General features: G+C 36.8%; 1 protein-coding gene across 4 annotated transcripts; it reads right to left on the bottom strand.

The window, feature by feature from the left end:
• Window positions 1-2563: 2563 nt before the first annotated feature.
• LOC113676070 (uncharacterized) lies at window positions 2564-21999 on the bottom strand. Of its 4 annotated transcripts, none has more exons than XM_027192692.2 (13): window positions 21658-21999; window positions 18205-18374; window positions 17120-17214; window positions 16174-16263; window positions 13095-13196; window positions 12211-12277; window positions 11693-11781; window positions 10917-11104; window positions 10532-10638; window positions 9838-9976; window positions 8847-9133; window positions 6798-7028; window positions 2564-5647 (listed from the first exon to the last, which is right to left on the bottom strand). In XM_027192692.2, exons 1-13 carry the CDS (start codon window positions 21690-21692, stop codon window positions 4623-4625), a joined length of 2625 nt encoding a protein of 874 aa, XP_027048493.2. In that variant the 5' UTR covers window positions 21693-21999; the 3' UTR covers window positions 2564-4622. The 4 variants fall into 4 exon arrangements, with proteins under 4 accessions (XP_027048493.2, XP_027048494.2, XP_027048495.2 ...); XM_027192693.2 differs by having other exon boundaries at window positions 11693-11778; window positions 21658-21970; XM_027192694.2 differs by lacking the exon at window positions 6798-7028.
• Window positions 22000-23837: the final 1838 nt, after the last annotated feature.

Raw genomic sequence — 23837 nt, 5'->3', positions numbered from 1 at the left:
TAATGAAGAGCTTCTTTAGTTGATGATCATGCCCTTTATTCTCATGACAACTGTTTGATTCAGAGGAGATAATGTAAGGAGAAATAGGATTCTAGTTACTTTTAGGGGTTAAAGGGTTAATTATTTTACAGGATCTGTCTGAAAACCCAAGGTGATCAATTGAGGTTAGATCCTCGCAGTCCAGTACTCATGAAGCAATCTGAGGAGATTGTATTACAAAGACTTTTAGAACCTTTGTAACTACATAGATTAGACAAACCATTGTAGTTGTGGCTGGTAGACTTAGCTGACCTCACAACGGAAACCATAAACTTGTCCAGCCCTGGCTGGTTACTCCATAACATCTGTATGCATATTCTCTACACAACTCCCTAGACATTTCCTTGGGTTCTGACAAGGAGGATTTGCTCAACAATAAAGAGCTTCTTTAGCTGGTGATCATTTCCTTTATTCTCATGACCTTATTGTTTGATTAAGGGGTGGTGTTGTAGTGAGAAATAAGATGTTAGTTGCTCTTAGCGCTCAAAGGATTATGACAAACTTTACGACCATGCTAAGCACGACATCCTGGTCACGTAACCAAAATGGCACAAACTTAACTGCATGAAGACTGGGCTGACTTCAGTCAACATTTTAGTGGTCTCAGCCATCTGTTCTACCATCTGCAGCCACTTTTAACCCTTTATCTCCCATGAGTGATCAAGACAGAATTACTCCCTACAATATTAATACAATATCAACCAGATAAGTGCTGAGAATAAAGAGAAATATCAATTTGGGGATAATAAGTTTATCCAATACTAAATTCTCTGAACTAACATTATATAAATTACATGGTTGACTGTAAGGAGAATTACAAATTTGATCTGGGAGTTGAAGGGTTAAAATTATTAGCAAGAAAAGTGTGGAAACCAATCTTAAACATTTTTCCTTCACTCATTTCACCCCTTTCTTAATCCTTTAACTCCCAAGATCTTATTAGTAATTCTCCTTTCTGTCTGTCATACAGTTCTTGTGATGTTAGTTTGAAGAATTTGGTTTTGGATCAACTTATAATCTCCTGACTGGTATTTTCTTTATTCTTATCACTTGTCTGCTTGATATTGTACTGATATTGTAGGAAGAAATTTTGTCTTAGTCACTCATGGAACTTAAAGGTTTAATTTAGTCCTGGAACAAAAGAATGCTTAATACTACCCTGTATCCTTTCTGAGGACAAACACATTTATTCAACCTTGTACCCAATGTCTCTCTTCCTGATGCTGTTCAACAAGAGGGGGGGGGGGGGGAGGGGAGGGGAATGGAGGGAAGGAAAAAAAGACCTCAGAGCAAGGTTGAGGTTGAGGTTGACTTGTTGAGCTTCTTCTGTTTGGCAATAGATGTATTGCAGCGAAATTGTGATCTGATTCAGTACTTCTGCACATAGAACCATTTTGAGGGCCACTTGATGGAATGGTTAAAAAAAAAATGATTTAATGAAATTCTAGAAATACATGCTACAAAAGGCCACCAACCAAAACAAGCTACTACATTCCAAGGTATTTACCTTATTCTGAGAGAGAGAGAAAGAGATGAGAGATTTCAGATGGAAATAAAAAAAAACAAAGACGCTATCAAGTAGGCTGAGCAGTCAGTGGCTTTGATGCACTCAACTCTTTAACCCACATCAACCCTTTAACTCCCATGAGTGACCAAGACAGAATTTCTCCTTACAGTATCAATATAATATCAAGCAGGCAAGTGGTGAGAATAAAGAAAGAAATCAATTTAGGGATAATTAATCGATCCGATACTAATTTCTCTGGACTAACATTATAAGAACTGTATAGTTAATAGTAATGAGAATTACAAATTTGATCTGGGTGTTAAAGGGTTAAGGTCATGAGAATAAAGGAAATAACCTCCAATTCCAGAAGCTACTGATAGTCAATCAAATTCTCTTTACCAGTGCCATAGGAGATGTAAAGTGAACAGTGAGGAGAGTATAAATACAAAGGGTCAACTCCCAGTTGCGATTGGCATGAACATCCCTATAATATCTCTACATTATTCAGCAAACAGGTAATGAGAATACTCAAACTTATCAGGTAGAGGCTGCTATCCAAGTTCTCATAACTAATTTGCAAGGAAATGTGTAGCAGCTGGTAGGAAGAATTAACACGATCAGATCTTGGGAGTTAAAGGGTTAAGCAGATGTGCCATTAAAACCAGAGGCAGTCCTGCAAGAGGTTCATAACCCACCTTAATACATTTCCTTCCCTAGTTCTTTATCTCATCCACAGCCATTCTTTGGGATGTCACACAACATACACCAAAAAAGTTTGGGGTTACACTGTGTGGATAAACAAAAAAAGGGAGAAGCTTAAGGGCGCGCACACACGCACACACGAAAAGAAAAAAAACAAAGTAGGTTTCAGGTCTCATTTCAACTACTAGTTCAGTAGTGTTTATAGCTGCGAGGATCGCTTATATTCCATTTCTTCACCGTAATGCACATATGTGATCTTCATATATTTCCAGTCAAAGTACTGATTACTATTGAGGATGACGAAAGGAATTCAACCACGTTTTGAAGTGCTGTTTATTGGCAACATTTGATAGCATATTGACACATAACCCATCTGATCATACTATATAGTAATCTACATGAAATATACTCTACTAAGCTAATACCTAAAACCTACTAGTAAGTCTACAATTTTTAGCCTGATTGTATCACTCGGCCTTACTAGCATTTTACAGCCAATTAAAAAATATAGTGACGGGTGATAGAAATTCTCTCTTGCTCAAACCCAAGCTCTTAAAAAGATCGTTTAGGCTTCGCTGTTTACAGTGTGGTAAGGTTTACAGTTTTAAATTTCCTCAGATTCCATTGGATAAAAGCCTTTGAATTAAGCTTTCTCATCGCCTCTATGTAAATTCGCAGGATGTGTCATCAAAGGCTACCAGCCTTTTCTGTAAAGATTTAAAACAAAACAAAAAACAGAGTGACCTTTATTCTAATCTCTTCCATTTTAAGAGCTTGGTTTTGGCAAAACAATAGCCTTGAATGGAACAAAAAAATCACCACATCCATCGCTAGTCAACATAAGTTAATCTACTTTAAGATCATATGCACATTTATTTCAGTTTTTGCTACAATCACTTTGTTACAATCATCTCGCCTGGCAGGTGATTACATAAACAAACGAAAAAAGTCTGTAAACCCTATTGACAATTCTCTGAGAGTATTTACACAAAAAATAACCCTGACACTGAATAAATTTGTCTGATCACAGTTTGTAAGGCATGGAGAGCAAGAAGGATGTACCTTTGTATATACAAAAAGTGTACAGTTGAAAATATTGGAAAAATGAATAGAAAAATTTAGCAAAAAGACATTTTCCCCCTTTGAAACTAGGGGAGAAAATCTTTATTAAGTCTATAAACATCCATAAATATATAACATAGAAAAGTAAATAGCTGTGAACAAACTGTAATCTGAGTAAAAATGTCTTGATTGCAAAGTAGTTTCAAATTATTTCTTGTTCTACTTAGGTAACTGCTCTCTACTTCTGTATCAACCCTTTTAACTCTCAAGAACTGATTGTTATTCTCCTCTCTAGCTGCTACCCATTTCCTTGCCAATTAGTTACAAGAATTTAGGGTTACATCAAGATAAAAACTCCAACCTCATAAGTTTGGGTATTCTCATTACATTTTTGCTGAGTAATGTATGGATTTCATAGGGAGAAGTTACATGTTAATCACTTCTGGGAGTTAAAGGGTTTAGGGGAAAAATGTATAAACTGTATGAGTTTCCTTGAGTAAAATAACAAGGAAAATAGTACGCAAATGGAAGAATGAAAAAGATAAAAATAAAAGGTACAACCTTCTTGGCTCTTCTCATGAGCTGAAACCTCAGGTTTACTTCATAATCCCCAAGATTTCAGTCACTAGTTTACTGCCCCAATTTATAGGAGGTTCGAAAGGAAATAAATCAAACGTTTATCAAATTTTTCTGTATTTGGTCCAAGCCTTTGCCAAGATACTGCAATCAAGGTAAACCATGTAGAGATCAGCCTTGATGATCATGCGACTCATGATGTACTCATACTCGTATCTAATACAATCAAATTTAAACACTTGTCCTTTTTTCCTATTTCTGACCTTCACCATAAACACTGCTGTCCAACAGAAATTTACAGATATCACCAAGGAATTCTAACTACCTGATAAGCACAATGATGTGCTCAAATGTAATACAATGAATATATTCTAAACATATTTGAGAACAGCTGATAAACTTCATCAAACTGGAAGCAATTGTGAAAACCAAAATTCCTCAATACGCAAGACAGCACTTTGACCCACAACTCAGAGCAAAACTCTTTCTGTGTGTTAATACCTGCCTCTGTCTTAAAATATTAGATGACATGCTGTTGAGTAGTCATTGAACAGAAAACTGCGACATTCTGCGAGGTATTCTTAGCAAAACCTAAAGGTTCTGAAGTCAGCCAGTACAAACTGTGAATTACCCAGGATCATTTCTTAGTGTACATTTTGAAGACTGTCAATCTACCCTATCCCCTGGGGGGAGGGCCAGAAGTATTTTTGTAATACTAGCTTTTGAAACAGGTTTCTCATCCCCAACCCAGCGTTGTTTGACCTTGGGAATTTGCTGGAAGTGGATTTCCTTGAAATCCAAAGCCTGAGTGGTAGTCCTCTTGATATGGTGGGGATAAAATGTCTACTTGGGGATCCCATCCATGGTGTTGTAAGTGACCTGTGCCGACCATGTTCTGCTGTGATGCAGTCTTCATATAACCTAGGCCTCCATCATACTCAAGAGTTGGTAGAGTGTCCTCGAACAAAGGGGGGACATTCAAGTCCCATTTTCCACCTTGCATGTTTGTTGCGTAAACTGCATTTTCTGTGCCCATGACCGTTGCAGTTCTTTGCCCACCAAAATTTTGCATTGCACTTTGCTGGATTGTATGCTGTTGCATTTTCCAATCTGGATATTGGTGTTGTTGTTGCTGTTGTGGTTGTTGGATGTTCCTTGGAGCCTGCTGGACTTGATTCTGGTGATTCTGGTGCATCCAGTTTCCTTGTACACCATGCTGCATGCCTCTGGGACTCACCATAGGGTTTGGGTGCTGCTGACCTGTTATGCAACTGGAACCATACATTTCATGTCTTTCTTTCTTCTTAATTGTTGTGGAAATCAGAGCCGACTTTGACTGCATTTGAGGAGGAGGGGCTTGTGGAGGCTTAGATACTTTCATCTGACCCATCCCCTGCCAGGAAATATTGACTCTTGCTGGTGCAGGATTGCAGTGCCCAACAGGGGAGGGGTCTGGGGTTGGTAAGCCACCTGGCGACATGTGAGGCGAAGGCTGACCAGCTGGCGATGGATATGGTGATGGGGCCATTTGAGCTTTAGGAGAAAAATGCTCCAGATTCTTTGGAGGAGATTGAGATAATGAAGGTTGGCTTCCATCAGGACTTGTCAAATTATTGCTGTCACTATTACATGCAATAGAAAGACAATCTGTTGCAAGTAACAGTGCTTCCTCGTAGGTAGGTGGATCCATCCCTTGAAGTAGATCACCTCCACCACCAGTGTTGTCAAGTGGCTCAAGATGAAGATCTTCTAAGGTTAAATCTGTCAAAAAACAAACACAATTAAGAGTTGGTTGCTGTAGATCGCCTTCACTAACAACATTGTCCAATGGCTCAAGATGAAAATCATTTAAGGCTAAATCTGTGTAAAGATAAATAGTGTAGAGTCAGTTCTTTTTCCACAAAGTTCGGCTTGTCACATGAACTGGTGCATGCATACAGTTTCTCCTTATCATAAGAGCAACCCAGCAATTTAGCCCCAACCCTGTTGTTCTCCTATAATTGCGCAAAAATGTAAGTACCACCTGGTTCCAATCATCCTACAGACAAATTATTCATATTCCCTGATTCTTTCCATGTCAGTTTCTTTATCTTTCAGTCTAACTGTTTGTCTGTGTCTCAAAACACAAAGACACCATTGTGCACCACACAGACAACAGGAGCTTGTGCCAGTTTCCCTGGCATGATGGGATGATACTCCACCACCAGTGTACTCCTCAGCATACCATCAGGCTTCCCTGACAAATTACCAAAACCCATCAATTCTCCTGGGTGAAGAAAGTTCCTAAGAGAGTTTAGTATTCTGCCCAAGGACACAACACACTGACCTTTCCAGATCTTCAAACCCAGAGTTCAACACAGTAACCACAAGGTCACCACTTCCCCCACACAAAATTACAATAACTGAAGTTATCTCTGCTGACAATAACATTGAAAACAAACAAACAAACAAACAAACAAAGCAGCATTCCAATGGCAGAGTAAAAACACTTATCCAAACATGAAAATCTGAAAAAGTTGTTGTGGGAGCCAATTTGGTTTTAACAAGTTGAGTTTTGTGTTTGACCAAGTAAACAAAAGACAATACAAATATATAGTATGCCTTTTTTCCCTATTGCAACAAATTATTTGCCATTACCTTAAAGTCATTGAAAAACTGCCTTTATTTTACTCAGTGCTTTGCTATTAAAGGTTAAAGATTATGCATGTAGAAACAATATTTATACTAACTAGGATTAGAAGTTAAATTAATTAGCATTAAAAGAGGTTAAGGCCACTTTATCTTATGCTTTTTAGGTTTGCAACAAACAAAAGATGCAGCACAGAGAAGCAAGCAGTGAGAAGATAAGGAAGAAAGTTGCAGAGAGAGAGAGAAAAAAAGGAAGTGTGTGTGCAACACAAGGTCATCTTACCTTGTGGGTCAAGAAGCATGAAATCACTGAGTTCAGGAGCGTCTTTTTCAAGTTCCGCTTGTATGTCTACACCCAGGTCGAAGAGCTCAGGCTCCTCGGGAGTCATAGGTGTAGAAGTACAAGAGGTAGCGGAACTCAAAAGAGCATCAGCAAGAAATGGGGACGACGGATGCTGCTGCAGCAGCGGCGAATTCAAGTCACCTTCTTGAAGCATGGGATTAGGAGCCGAGCCTAACGACAAAAAAGCCAGCAACTAAGATGGGTGGCAAAAAATTGCCAAGCAAATAATACAACCACATTTGTTTTATCATGCTTTGCCTCTTGCAAACTTGAAGGGATTCTGTTCTTTTTCTAATTTTTCCTTCTTGTTCTGGTCATCATCTGAGCAGAAGAAGGGAATACAATCATGCGTATCTTGTTCTGCCAGTTTCACCTGCTGCAGGTGAAGTAATTTAGAGAGGGCATAAACGATCAGCAAGACATTGTCACTGCAATTCACTTAAACAAGCCAAGTCAATCTTAGTTGTGCGTTTCTTGCTTTCCAATAAAAAGCTCTGAAGGTGAAGCAGAGCTACTACCTTGGCTTGTAACTCACACACAAACGACTGTCAGAACAGAACAGCAAAAATGTGTTTGTTAAGCTTGCAAATTGCAGAGCATAATCCAAGGAATTTGGCTGTAATCAAGCACTGTTTAAATTTAAATAATACATAAAAGTGTCCATTTTCAATCAGATGAAATGTGACATGGTGACAAGGATTTTAACTGTCTTGTGGATGCATTGAAATAGTGCAATTTTAAAAAAAGCCAAATTTTGACCGCATATATAAGAGGTGCAGAGAAACCTGCAAAGCATAATAAATTTTCTGGAATGTCTACTATGTCGATTTTATACAGAGGGAAGCTTTGAAAGTCTGATTTCATAAGTAAACAGCATTCCAAAATAAATTAATTCATCTTTGAATGCAGGTTTCACTGACAAATGCCACAAAGAGGAGGTGGGTGGTGAGGGAGGGGGACAAAAGGGACAAGCAGCAACTTTCATCCCCATTTTGCTGTTCAGCAACAGCGAGACTGGCAGCAATACGTATGGATGACACAGCAGCAAAAAAGCAATAACTTAACATTGCAGGCAGTTGGCTGTGGAGAAGAAACCCACATTTATGTATAACGTCATGGATTTAAGGGGTATAATGCTATTATCAACTGAAAAACTGAAAAAGTGTTTTCCTTGGAGCCCAAAGCCACAATGTACATAAATACATTTTTTTTTCTGGAAATCATGATCTGTTTTAGAAAAGAGGTCACAAAAAGAACACCATTTAAAAAATTTAACCAAACAATGATGTTAAAAAACTCAAAGTTTTAAGAAACATTTTTTCTAAACCAAATTCATAATTTCAGCTTCCAAATCTAACACAATCACTTGTTGAATGTACAAGAGTGCACCCCCTCTCCCCCCCCCAAAAAAAAAAAAGAAAAAATACAGTTATTTCATATTTAAGCCCTACTTTTCTTAACCCTTTCACTCCCACAAGTGACCAAGACAGAATTTCTCCTTACAATATCAATACAATATCAAGCAGGTAGGTGATGAGAATAGAGAAGAATATCAATTATGGGATTATTAGTTGATGCGATACCAAATTCTCCAAACTAACATCATAAGAATTGTATGGCAGATAGTAAGGAGAATTACTTATTAGATCTTGGGAGTGAAAGGGTTAAAGAACACTGATATTACTTTATCTTAATAGCCTGCTGGTGACTGGCACCTAAAGTCCGGTTACCAACAGTCAATTTCAAGTTATATTGGAACCCAGCTGGTTGACTATTTTAACCCGAGTTGGTGTTTAAGATCCGTTTGGCTGTACATATCTTCTTGTTTATGTTTCTAGGAGGGCTTCCTTTTAAATATCATAGATGCAGATTTATTGAAAAAAAATGGAATCGAGCAGCCTAACAAGAATTGTACAAGTATTTAACTCTACCTATGGTTAGTCAAAATCTTGGGAGATTTTCAACTAAAAAAAAGTGTTAGACACTTACCACTGGCAGGAGATTTCACAAATCCATCAGGAACATTCCGATTTCTTTTTATTCTACCATTGGTAGAAGAATACTTATGTGACGCAGGCATAGGTGGGTATTTGAAGTCAGAGGTGGCAGAGAAGTCTCCCCATGGGACGCCTAGGGGGCTGCCACCATTGCTGTAATTACTAATGCTACCCGGACTTCTAGGACTACAAGGACTTGGTGAGCCACTATCACTTGCTGTGAAAGGCAAGGCAGGAAACTCCCCCCTCTGTCGTAAAATTTCTTCACCTTCCTCTTCACTAGAAAAAAAAAATTAGAAAATGTGAAAAGTGGTGTAAACAAATTCGGTAATCCTGTTGTAATAGGTGGTGATAGTTTCCTACAGAGACCTCTTGCAGAAAAATGAGAAACAGAGTCATGAGCAGATATATTTTCATAGATAGTCTACTTGTTTTCACTTAAAGTCTACATTTTCTCCTTAGAAATGGGATAGGATAACAACTGGGATTTAGCAGCTGACATTCCACAAGGTGGCTGTTCTTGTCCACTATTTGCAAGTCAAATTGGAATTCAGAGTGTTTGTTTTTCAAGAGAAAAGAAATAAGGAAGAGAACCAACGACAAACTAAATGCACAAATGACACAAGTCCAGGAATCAAACCTGTGGTGTGGTGGTGGGAGGCACACCCTCTCACCACTATGCCATGATTTTTGTGCCCTGATTTTTTGTGCCCTGATTTTTTGTGCCCTGATTTTTTTGTGCCCTGATTTTTTGTGCCCTGATTTTTTTGTGCCCTGATTTTTTGTGCCCCGATTTTTGTGCCCCGATTTTTGTGCCCTGATTTTTGTGCCCTGATTTTTGTGCCCCGATTTTTGCACTGTGATATATGATATTTCCTTTGTTATGATTGTTGTGATTACACTGATTTTGGTTCCACCACACCAAAAAACCCAAAAAACCAAAAACAAACAAACAAACAAAAAAAACCAGAATATCACTCTACCTCAAGGGCCTGTTTGTTGTAATAATGAAATCAGGCTCACTTCCTTTGAACACAACCTGTGCAGTGCCAGTAAGCCATTGCCACTTTAAGTTTTTATTCAGCATACGGAAGGTCCCTTGACATTTCCCAGTGCTCATTACTAAAAGGAACAGTCATCAACCAGTAATTAAATCCATGAAGTTCTGTGACTTCAACTCACTGCTTAGGGAGTCATTTTACTCCCAAGATATGAAAGGTACTTCTATTTCCTGAATGCAATGTCATTTTATTTTGTTTTTTTTGGCTTGTCTACAGAGTACAAACAATATCTTTTAGAAAACACTTTTTCATTCTCATTACCTGTCTCTCTCTCCCACAGAATTAATCATCAATTCCTAGTATTCCTTTGAAAAACATTGCATATCAAATCCTATGAGAATTAATAAAGGGGCAGGTTTCTAAGGAAACTATGGTGCGTCAGTGGGAGAGTATAACAGGGTAATTCAGTATTATCAAGGTGTTGATGATGTAAATTGTCCACAGTAAAGAGTTTTAAAGCTGACATTTTAAGTGTCAGCCCTTCTTCAGAGCAAATTAATGAAGGGTTCTGATGAAGCTTTGAAACTCTTTGCAGTGGCCAATTTCCATCATCACCTCCTTAATAATCCTAAATTACCCTCGCAGAATTAGACCAATAAACTTCTGAAGCACTTACAGTCACCATGAAGTGTCTTCAGGACCGGAATATCATCGAAATGGATCATACAGTAACTTGATTGCAAGGCAATGTCTCTCTTATGATAACCAAGAAGTGATCGGCCTCTGTCACCAAAAAAAAGTCACACATTAACAAACACCTTTATGAGGAAGTTATCATATCAAACATGACTAAAAGCAGAAATCACACCACCCTAACAGAACAGATAATCATATAGTGTTTTCAAGTCAAAGAAACTCTGCTGGGAATGGTGTTGATGAATAACATTCTGTTAAGGTCTGTTTCAACGACAGAAGGTAAAGACTAAAAGGTGTTATTGTAACAGTGAGTCTTTCATTGAAAATATTAACCCTTCTACGGATACTTAGTAGGTTTTCCTTACTTTTGGTCAATATCCATGAAACTTAAATCCATTCTGTTCTTGGTGCAGAACAGTGATGTTTTTAATCTTATTTCAAGCACTGATGATGACACTGTTTCCAGAGGAGTGCAAATCATAAACAGCCCATACTCTCTTCTTTCACAGTCAGGAAGAGTCATTTCACGTAAACGTCCACTGCATCTGAATGGCTGAAGAATTAAATCAAAATTTTGAGTACACATCTTTCAAAATTGTACTTTGATTATAGAGTGATTTCAACAAGTATTTCAATGGAAGACAGAGAGGCAGCATCGTTGGTGCACTGGAACCTGGATCAAAGGCCTCAGTTAAGTAATTGTGCTGTATTCTAAGAGGAAGACACTTTACTCACACAGTGCTCTCTTCACCCAGGGGTGGAGAGACCAGTGAATTGTAATGGACTGAGGGCAATCCTTCAAATAGCCTTTTTTACAGTTGTGTGCTTAGTTGCCAGGCCTTTGAACAGGAGTGAGGCTGAGGATGACCTTGTTATGATAGAGACATTGCTGCTTTCAAAGGTACTTTGTTTTCATGCTAAGTAGAACCTGGACTCTATCACAACATGGTCATCTTCAGCCTCACTCCAAATCAAAGGCTTGGCAACAAAATCCACAGCTGTAAAATGGCTAATTGAATCATGCTTCAGAATTGAGGAAAAGCTTTTGAATGATGAGCTATCTTGTTCAGACACTGAAAACTTCACATTTTAATGATTATTATTGGCCATCAAAGCAATGCTTCGATTAAAGGACAAGTACCTTGAAAAAGCCAGCACTAGTGTTTAGAATACATTTCATTCTGCAAACAAAAGACCTCTCTGTCTCCACATCCTTGCCTTGCTCATCTGCTGACATAAAAAAAGACATTTTACATAGGAGCATAACCACAAAATCAAGTTACCAGTAGATTTTACCAGGAGAGCCTCATCATATCCAAATGTTTCAGCAGGAGCAGGCAACTGGCAAAATGTTCCATAGATATAAAGTGAAATCACTACTACCTTCCCCCTGAATCAATATTAGATTAAAGAATTGAACTTCTATTTGCCGCCTACATTGCAGTTTTTTCCATATACCTCAAACATATTGCAACCCCTACAAATTGCAGAGAAATATGATCTGCATGATTCCAGTTGAGAATTCTGATTTGTTGAAGATGACAACCTGCCATAACTTGTTATTTTCAATAAAATTAAAAAAAAAAAGCAACATGAGGGCACTTAAAACCCACTGTAAAATATCACAAGTAAGAGAAAAACAAAGAACCAGCATCATACCTGAGCTGCATGTGCTGCCAGTCTCAGAAGCAATCCCATCATTTTCTTCATCAAGAATTCTTATTTTCTACATTCAAAAAAAAAAAAATCATAAAATGTTAACTTACCAATCACCAAAAAGTCCTGAGGTTAAACTTACTGAATTCACCAAAGCACTAAAACCTCTCTCTACACATAGTGCTTCACAATATCAATATCAAAACCACTATTTTTAACCGCAGACACGTCACACAATTGAGGTACTTTGTACAATGCAATATAAGTTTTTATTTGAAAGGAAACCTTTTTGCAATATAGAACCAATTTAAAAAAAAGGCTTGAAGAGTAAAAAGAAAATTCTGCAGGTAAACTGTGCAATTTGTAAAGAGAAAGACAAAAAAATAGAGAGGAAACTTAAGCTTGAAGTTGAATTGTCGTGAATGAGGTAAAATACAATTCTCTCGATTGCTTCCTGTTTTTCCCACTACAAACATCACCCGCTCTGAAAACAGAGAGACCTGTTCTAAAAAACATACAGTGGGAAAGACACTCTCAAGAGAAAAACCACATTTCACTCTTCCCACCATTAAAATTTAGGTTTTGTCACAGATAAAGCAGAGGAAAATTCTCTTTTGAATTAAAAACTTGGTTCCAAGTCTAGATATTGCTTTGACAATGAAGAATTTAATCAAAACATGGGCAATATAGGGAATGTTTTTTTTTTTTTTTTTTGTCCTGACATAAGTGTTAGACAAAGAAAAGCATTGACACTGAGTCACAGAGACTCTGCCATGTGATATACCATCACAAGATTTTTGTGCGGTCTTATTCAATGAGCTGATGAATTACAATAAAAATTTTAAATACATTGCAAGAAAAAATATGGAAAATACAACAAAACAAACCTGTTCTTCTTCATCTTCAGGGAAAGGGAGAAGATTTTTTCTAATGAGATCATGATCATCAACATGGATAAATCTTAAAAAGTCCTGGTGTATGACACTTGCCTGAAAAAAATATAAATTAAAAAAAAAAAAGAAGAAGAAAGAAAGAAATGAATAAAAAACAGGTTACATGTAGACTTTCTCAGAGTATTACATAACAAGTGGACTTGGGACTTCTGCACTGCAAGAAGATAAAAAAAAGAAAGATGCTTTTTGTCTTGTCAGGAGTGTGGAACAAAGAATAAAATTCTGAGTCCCCATGAGGAATAAAACATCAGACCTTCGGATTCTGTGCTCCAACACTCTATAACTAAGCCACACAGAGGTGATGAGCAAAGCCCATCCCAAAGTTCATATAGTTATGACATGCATCCTGCATACTGCTAGGATCAGGGAAGTCAATAGCACCATTTTTATGAAATAATGAGAGATGGTAAGTTTTCAGCTTGGTAAAGAAATAGAAAAGGTATTTTTGTCTAATCACAAGCATGGGACAAAGAAAAAATTCTGAGTCCCCATGAGGAATCAAACCTCAGACCTTCAGATTCCACACTCTGATGCTCTTCCAACACTAATGATAAGACAAAAAATACCTTTCTCCACTTCTTTACTGAGCTCAAAAATTATCATCTCTCATATTCTATCAAAAACAAAAAAGAGTTCTAAGATATTTGGCAAAAAGAACTAGTTGACAATTCCCTTTTTTCCCTTCTTGCTGTCCTCCGAACATAATTAGTAGAGGTACTCTCAGCTATCTAACCCTTAAACTCCCAAGATCTGATTGTTAATTCTCTCCTCTAGCTGCTACACATTTCCTTGTAAATTAGTTCAAAGAATTTGGTGTTAGATCAAGACGAGTCATAAACTGTTTGCTAGACAGTGTATGGATGTAATAGGGAGAAGTTAATGGTTAATCACTTGTGAGAGATAAAGGGTTATTGTCACTGAGCAAAGAATCCAGAATTGGTGGCCAAAACCTTGTACTTAAAGTTGTTCAAAAATAATTCTAAAAAACATCAATAAGATGAGGCTGCCAAGACATAAGGGGTAATAACAAACTGCAGCAGAAGAAGTTAGACAAAATAGTTAGAGCCTTTTTAAGCAAAAATAAAAATCAATAGTTATTTCAGGAGTGAAAATTCAAAAAAAGCTTCAGTGCTGTGGTTGACCTTCATTCACCCTTGAACTAGCATGCATAATTGCCCCCCACTGATTTCTCCTTTCAAAATCAATAAAAAGTCCCATGAAAAGGTGATGAGAAATACTGTAACCAAAAAAACAAAAATAAACTCTGCTTGAGTAATGTTAAATTCTTAGAGTTTAAATTACACAACAGTGTGGAAAATTGACACTGATATATGGGAGAGGAGGGGTTCAGCTTCAAGAGGACGTGAAAGAATCTTGAAACATTACACAGCTGGTGTAAACATATGTAAACAGCCCCTATGTGTTGACTAAAATTTCAACCCTGATGAGAATAGAAGGCAATGGAAAACTCAGGTAACTTGCTAAGGTACAAAACAACTAAGAAGATTTCACTGACTTGAGGCACAAAATATAAGCAATTGCTGAATAAAATATTTTGATGAAAGCCATTATATAAAGGTTAACACAAATTTTTCTTCCATAGATCTGTATGTAATGACTTGGTGATGTATGGTATGTGAGAGAGCCGCATAAAAGACAAAAAATGTCAAAAATTCTCATCAATTTTAAATGTGGACCTTTGAGAATAATGCAGATCAAATTTTATCCTAACACGTGCAGTTGGAATAAAACTGTATTTCAGAGTTGCTTTTTTTAAACTGTCACATTGATCTGTCTCTAGTAGATTTAACATAATTAGTTGTGTGATATTTTAGGAAGCCAAAGAGAACTGTCCAATCAATCTATTGTTTATTGATTGCATTCCTTCAATTTCAAGAGTAGGAGTTCTGGAAAAAGCTCATTGAAAACTTATATGAAGACCACTGAACCAGAAATAACCCTGTGAGTAGTAACATAATAATATACATTGTGGAATGATAATGCACCTGATGACAAAAACTTAATTACAAAATCAATGAATCATTCAGACGTCAAAAGAGGAAAAATAGAACAATGGGATGAATTGTTACTATTAACAAAATTCTTTCACTCATTGATATACACACTTCAGCAGTTGTTAGCTTAACTTGAAATAACCTCTCAGGGACAGGAGGTCACAATAAATAGTTCGCTGCTTTATATTACCACATTGATGATCAGAAAATGAAACACTTGATGATTCAAAATTCTACAAGCTACAATTTCTAAGGAAAGCTTCATAACACCTGGAGCTGTTAATAAAAAAATTATTAACATACAAATACATAAAAGATAATGATCTTTAAGTTTCCAAATTTCCCTTTTGGAACATGACTTTCATTTTTATCAATCAACATCACCATTAAGAGCAGTATACCGCATGCAGAGTAAAATTCCTAAGCCTTGGGTGTGATTTCATTACAGAAAACAGGCCAAAAGCAATGTACTACTATCAAAACATAAATGTGCCAGTGGGTGACAAACTTCAGGAAAGAAAAAAAAACTTAGAGCAAAAGGTTTTACTGAGAGGCAAAAGTCTTACTCAGACATTAAAGCTCTGCTCTAAGGGGAATCATCAGTTACCTAATAACCCTGAAGTCAAAGATTCACAGCTCTTAAAAAGTTTTCACTGTGATAAGAAAAATTATCATTCAAGTTGCCAAAACAGAAAAGTTAGATGCCTGTAGCACCTGTAATCATGGAAAAAAAATCTTGAAAGAACTAGGAAACTATTACTCTTGTTTCTAAGGCTAAACTAAACTAAGACTGATGCATTCTAATTTTACTGTACATCACCATATGTTTTTCCCCTCAAAAAATATCGGAATGTATATTTGGGTGGAAGAGATTCAATAACATTGACAGGGACAGGGGAAGAAGGAAAATATTCTGAGAAGGTAAGCTACAACAGGCCTTTGAATTATAATTCATGGCAGCTAAAGAACTGCCCTTAGGTGTAACTAGTAAGGTGTACCTGTGCTAGGCCAAGATAATCTTGAACGGTTTCAGATGCATAAAATACTTCAAACTCTCTTGTCAACACAATGACAAAACCATCCAAAGCCTGAAAAATAAAATGCGAAAATCTTTTTATGACAGACAGTGATACAGAGCAAGATAACCAAATGCATTACTAAGTGTAGATATAAAATTCCCATGCCTAAATGCCAAATTAAATTTTGAATTATACCACTCAAAGAGCACATAATATTACCAGCCAAGGTCACCTTTCATAAGGCAGTTGATCCACATATTTCATGTGTTTCACATATTCACTATACATTTACATTGGACATCTGTTAAACAACCCACTCTCTCAAGTTTCATTCAAATCCATCTCTATTGAACGGTCATCTTATCAAATTAAAATTTAGAAAGGTGACTGGTTTGGTTAACCAAGAGTTCATTCTTTGTGGTTATATCAAAACCTGTTGGCTCTGAGCAAGGTACAGTGAATCACTGCACAAAGATGATTTATTTGGACTCAAGACTGTTCACCACAACATCTGTTGGCTACATGTGAGCTTAAAAATACTTAAAATATATTTCATATCATTGTTAGTAATTGTCTGAGATAAGATGTGAATTGTGTCATCAAATTACTCTCTGGATCACAATGCACTAAATTTTGGCCAACCTCTTTTAAGTTAACCTCTGCTGAATGGTCATCTGGCTATCTTCCTAGATACGAGTGCTTAATAGATACTTAACTATATCATTTTCACTGTTTTGAAAGAAGAATTCAAAACCACCAACCCTTACCCACAAATGTTATTTTTACATATAGTTCCCTTGCAGAGATTAACTTGAAGTGTTATAATTAATATATCTTCAACAACAGTCATATTCATTTAACATAAAAAATATAAATATATCTGAATATCTGTCCATATTAAGATCTAAACAAAAACAGGACTTACATCTAGTAAAAGCTTAGAAAATATTCCATTGCCTTCAAAATCTGGTGGTCCATCAGAAAGTTTACCAACTTTGTTTTCCTCTGTCCATTGCTGGCCTGTAAAAAAAATTGAATTCAGTTGAGGAATAACTAAATTTAGGTTCGATCCGTAAGTCCAATATCTGAGCCGGTTCATCTAACATTTCACAAACTATCTAGATAGATATGCGTAGTTTCGTTGAAAAAATGAAAAAAAAAACCCACCTAAAATCCTTAGGATTACACTTGCATGGCTGGTATCAGGACTTTAGACAATACTAGGCAGAATCCACTACCTTAGTTGCCTCTAGTTCCACAAATTACATTTCATGATCAAATATTCCAATTCCAGAAATTGACCAGAGATTGCCAAACTCTTCACAACGACATACAATAAATATTACAATAATAACTATTTTTGTCCCATTTTTCTCATCAATTTGTATGAAAAATCAGAGTTTTCCAATCTTTTGACTGTCAGCAATAGTCCTAAAAGTGTGCAAATAATATCTTTTGAAGAACCAGATTTAACAATTAAGGGGACATTTTTTGCTTGACAAAAAACTTGTCTAGAAATGCAAATTTATGTTATGTAAACCTGGCTCTTCTCAATAATACTCTTTACAATGTTAAGTTTTTTCATCTTTTACTTTTTGGATGGGAAGCATTTGAAATTTTTGCCAGGAATAAAATTTTGCAGTTTTCCAAAACAAGCAAATGAGGTTAACATATGCATCATTTTTAGGATTTAAAAATTTACTCGAGCAGATTGTGTACAAAACACAAATTTGAAACCTGCAATTTTTTTAAATTCTACAATGACCTGGAATCAGCTGACTATAAAGCAAAAATCAAACAAAGGCCATGATAAATGTCCCAAGATCAAAATGGTGATTCTCTAAACTGACTGTGTACAATTCTTCACATACCATTAGAAAGAATATGGATCAAATGGACAAACCATTTTATAACTTTGACCAAAGAACCACTAGGTAAAAAATGTCAAATTGAACAGGAGTATATCATTCGCAAAGTTGGATAATATTACAATGTTTCCAGTACCCTCACCTTTGAAGAAGTTTTTTGCTCTGAGGTAGCTGGCAGACAATCTCAGAATGGACAGTTTATCTAATTTCTGGATCACATCATGGGGAAATGGCAGAAGTTTTGCTAGGTTATCCAGCTCAATGTTAAAACGGTCACGATGCCGTTTTGATGGATTCAAGGAGCCTTTGAGGCTGAAAAGAAAAATTAAAACAAATTCTTGTGTTAATAATAGCTTGGTAATATAAAAAAGACTTGTAAATTTCAGAAAAACAAATTTATGCTCTTATTCCTTGGTATGAACTGTCTTGATATCTTGAAACACAAGAGTACTTTTGCTAAAGGTCAGTGGTAGAATCCTCGCACAAATGTTAAGTTTGCATGTGATGTGTTACTGCCTATGGCTAATTGCTTTTGGAAAATAAATGTATCATTCAAGGAGGCCTGGGTGGATTAAATGAATTTGAAAATTGCACAAAATACTTAATGATGCCCATTGTTAAGTGAGCAAAAGACAAAAAATAAGAAGGGATGACAGTTCTTTTTTTTTTTTTTAATTTTTTTTTCAAACGTAAAAACCAAAACGTAAACAATAATTATTTATCAATCAAGAAATACCAAAACAATTTATCTTTCAGGCTGTTCATTGCCTAATAGATATCAGAGAATTCTCTGGCTCTTGCTAAGCTTTCTCTCACAAAATTTGAATTGCCAAGGTTATTTTTAAACAGTGGCCAAAGATACTCTTGGTCCTATTCCACAGCTGCTAAAACCCTTGTCTAACAACTGAATTCAGTCTTTACTGCCTGGTGTAATAAAATTGTTTTTTAGAAAGTGGTTCTACCAAACATTGCATTCAGTTCAGATATTTTTAAGAGAAAGAAAACAATTCTAAGAATATTGTTTATACAAAAAATAATGAAAATAAATGGAAATTCCCAGACATCTGCGATGATGTGTTCGGGGTTAGGGTTAAGCTGCTTAAACGAGAAGGCTAAAAGCTTAAAATAATGCTGTGGTTATGTTGTCTTGGTCACAAGTACAAGCACGGTATGTACGAATACATGTGAAAACGACTCGCGGAAACCTCACTGACGACAAAAATTGTAACTTGCCACAAGAAAGTGTACCTCTGTAACTGAAGGAGCACTTGGCAAAGTAGTTAATGTCTGGCTGCCAGACTAGAGGCTGAACCAAATTATTTAAATTCTTCAAGCGTACTGTTCCTTAAGCTGTCAACACACATTCTCTCACATGGCCAACGTGTCAAACATTAAGTGATCTCGAGACTCATCCCCGAAAGTACAGTAATTTTTAGCTCTTGATGAATGCTAAATCATTTGTCGTGCAATCTGAACTTGAGTGAAATCTTGATAACAATCAAATGAGAAATCGGCGAAATCCGATGTATGTAAATACTACGTTTCCTCTTGATAATTAATGGTACTTGATGCCTGTCCATCTAACGGTTTTCCTTTTCATGATAAACTCAGGAAAAGGATGGTTTTCAATTCGGAAAAAAAAAATCGACCTCTCGCTTAGACAAATAGGGTTACAAAAAACAAAAACCGCAGCCATTTTCCTTCAACGTGAAAATTCGTAAACAGATAAAATTGATCAAGAAGCAAATAACAAAAGATGTTTATTTTTTCCTTAAAGTACCATGGAAAAATGAGAATTTAAGCAGCACACACACACACTAGGGAGGCTAGAAAACGTTGAAGTCGCGCTCTGCGGCAAACGAAGCCTCCGTGACAAGAAACATAGGTTGTGAATCACGGAATAACTATTTCCATCCCAAGCTAAACCTCCATTTACAATTTGCATAAGAATCAATTGAAACACGCCAAAGATAAAGGCCATGTGTATTATCCATGAAACACAAAAAGAACGAATTATTTTGACAGCCAGGTGAATATGTAAATTGCTTCAAACATTTGAAAAATGTTGGAGGGGTAATGAGTAAGCGCGCCTTTTTTTCTCTTATTATGGACCCCCTATCTGTAAAAATTTACTCTAAAATCTTTCGCTTCTGTTAGAAAATTCGAGGAGTTCTTAACAGTCAAGCACAGGTTGTTGAAAACCGCAACAAAACGCTTGGAATAATATAGATTGTCTCGAGAATGTATTCCCCCGTCGTAAATTATTATGACCGCGAAGAGGAAGGATGAAAGGACTCGATACGCGTAAAATATGAGGCAAATACCCATAAAAACTATACAAAACGTTCCTCCAAGGTTTGAACTATCTAAATCATCACAAAACATGTTCATATGTCGGCCGGGACGCGAGAAAATGATTTCGTGCATCGAGGGTTAAAATTGGCCGATCACCCTGAATCTCTGAAAGACAAACATGGCGGGCTGGGCTCCAAATAACAAAAGCGCTATTTCGCTGCAGTTAACTCTAAAGGTCTGACGAAATCACTTCCACAATCTTATATCGGAAGATTTAAGAAAAAATAAAGCATTGTCGAAGAAGGTATACTCGATGATTTTCAACGCAAATTTCTATCGCCCACTAGCCATTCACAGTTTTTTTGGGCCGAAAAGAAAACTCGACTTTCAACTTTCTTTGATCGGCCGCGACTAAACCGAGCACGAACTTATGCCGTCGTTACTTATCAAGGTATTAAAGCACCGCTTCATCCTTTTGCGCGTTCAAGTTTACTTCATTGCTTTAAAAGAGTAAAAGTATGTCGTTGCTGTCAAAGGTCATCATAAGATATACAGCACTTTATCGGGCGTTGCGTAAAGCATCGAATATAAGCTTAAACTAAGAGTCGAAAACACCAACATGAAAATCACAATTGAAAATTGGAAGTTTAATCGATCAGGCCTGTGATCTGAATGTCTCGAAGTTCAGTTTTCAAAGCAGAATAACTGGAATTAAAACGATTGAACGAGCTAAAATGATGCCCTTTTCGCGGGTTTCACGCGGTACGCGCACAGCGTCTGTAGCGATGTCAAATAATGCAAATTGTCTTTCTGCCACCCTTTTCTACAGTCGCTTCACAGTATCGTGACGGTGAATTTAACTCAGCCGGCTGGTGGGGTTTGTTTATACCATTGCTGAGAACAGCTACAGTTTTATGCTTCGCGGGGAGTGAAGATCGAAGGGGTTCCAAACGCTACAATTCGGAAATGCACACCGGAAAAAGCTGAGGTATACATATGCCATACAATTTCTTAACCTTGCAGTGAGGAAAGACTAAATACACGCCAGGTACAAAAACCAGAACAGATGAAATAACAGATTGACCTCACTATTAGTGGCATCTATCAGAGTTAAATCGTAATCGAAAAGAATAGGACGTAACTGGTTTTGCATCGCTCAAGAATAGTAATCGACGTGCAGCCGAATTCATGCGAACACAACACTATTGTCGCGCTACGGCGCACGGATTCAAAATCTCTTTTCTCGCCACCCTATTCTCTTGCAGAAAGATAAAAAAAGTACAAATATGAACAAACTTACCTCGAGCTTCGCTTCTTTCTCTTTGCAGTACTCATATTTTCGTCTACAAAAACAAATCAACGCGTCGCCATTCCAGTCGTCTATGTCTGTGTGTTCTTTTCCTAGCGTTCAAACCGCGGTCTCTCGTCAATTCGAAGCGATTTATGGTTCTAAAGCACGTTACGATCACTAAGATAGAATATCGAGCCAAGAGCTGTTTGGTTGTGTCTCCAAACAGCGCTTATTCGACGTAACTATGTTTAGAAATGGCGGCCATATTTTCCGTTCGCTCTCGAACCATGTACATGATGTCAAGTAAGAAATCGTGCTGAATAACCGAGCAAACACAATAGATCTCAAGCTGATTGGTCAGATAGTGAACCACTTACGTAAAACGTCACATGAAAAATTTGCATGTGAACTAAAGCGTTTCTGAGCTGAAATGAAAATTCAATTTATTTTATGCTTAAATTTTGCAACAATAAAAGAATTGCCTATTTATGGTTTGGCACACCGATTTAATCTTTAGCGTCGATCTGAGACCCTAAGTAAGTGGGTTATGCTTCGCCCCTCCTGTGTTAAAACAATCACAAGCAGTCTTCCATTGTTATCAAACAAAGGAGACCAAAAGAAAAATAGCTTTGCATTTTATTGACGAGCAAAGAGTACTTAAAAATGTTGTTTTGTCGAGAGTTCTCGAGAAAAGGTTGCGTTTTCTCAACAAAGCATTTTGATGTGCGCTTTACACGAGGTCGACGCCTAACCCCGGCAAGAAATCCCGTGTAATTTTCAGGGCCATTTGAGGCGAAAGAGTAATGTACAAAACAGCACGATAGAATAAAATGGGTTTATGAAATTTAGCCTTGTGTCAGTAGCGTAGCTGAATGGGTAAAAAATTGTTCTCTAATAGCCAACCACAGCTCTACCCAGCTTGATAAGTAAAATCACCACAGGGTGCTTATTACTTTGAACCTGTGAGGCGCGGCGGACGCACCTCAAGAAATCGCTTTTCTAACATTTTTCTTCAATAGTACGTCTAACTTGTCAACGCCAATGTTGTTTTTGTACCAATTCATTTCTAGACAGCAGGTGACACTTCACGCTGTATTATTCATACCATTTGGCCGACAGCAATCGTCTGTAGTGCACGAACTTCCGAGTTCCAAAATTACTGTTTATGCAATCTTATTTCCTACTTTAGCTAGGGTACATGATTTTAAAGCTGATATCCTAAGGCCAATGTTTTTTATTTCAATATTTTTTTGCTAAAGAATACCTCTTTGGCAAAATAATTTGTTGGAACCTACTCGTTAAAATCTGGTTGCCTTAAAAATTTTCCAAAACCCTATACCAAAAGTGTCCACTCGCTTTCCTTGGATCAGAAATCAAGTCTCGTGAGCTGAATATCGCTGAGGTACCCGGGGATTACTATTTATCGTTATTTTTCTCTCAAATACACGAACGTTTTCTTTAAAAACTTAAATTACTCGGACCTTACGTGTATGTATAATGAATGTATAGCGTCTACTACTTTCCCAAAGACAAGATCTCTGCTACATCGATCACCGAGTCATTTTAGCAATCGAACTGTATTTTATTCCAAGGAGACATCTTTTACTGTTGTAAAGATAGCGTTATTTTCAAATAGAAAATATACTTTTTTTTCCAGCCATCCACTTTTAAATCAAAGCTCTGATTCCATTGCCTCAGGTTGTTGGAATACACTCGAACAAATCAAGCTTTGTTGCCATTTGGCGGGAATCTTAACACCTGTCTGTCTGTCAGCCATATTTAGAATTTCTCCTCCTACGTGTCAATGTTGTTTATAAAATGTCAGTATAAATCCAAACATACAACGTAATGAAGTCTAAAACGACCACTTTTGAAAATGATTTAAAAGACATTACCGAATCTCGCTTTTTTTTCCTTGAGAAAACAGTATGTAAGGATTTGTTCCAAACCGCAAGTTCTAGTTTTATTTAGTTTTTTTTATCTACAGGACTATAAAAAACCCTCAATAAATGCCTCTAAACCTTGAGTTAATCAAGTTAAAAATAATAAAATTTTTAAAAAAATTAAAAAACCGAGAGAGCCAGAGTGAGAAAAGAAGCCAACACTATTGAACTCAAAGACAAACCAAAGCAAAGTGACGTGGAACTGTAGTAATTGCCGTGAAATTGGATGCGCAGAAGTTATTCATG

This window comes from Pocillopora damicornis, chromosome 14 (genome assembly GCF_964200805.1).
Source record: "Pocillopora damicornis chromosome 14, jaPocDami1.2, whole genome shotgun sequence".
NCBI lineage: Eukaryota > Metazoa > Cnidaria > Anthozoa > Scleractinia > Pocilloporidae > Pocillopora > Pocillopora damicornis.
The sequence above is the reverse complement of the archived record's forward strand: the minus strand, read 5'-3'. Positions and strand labels throughout refer to the sequence as shown.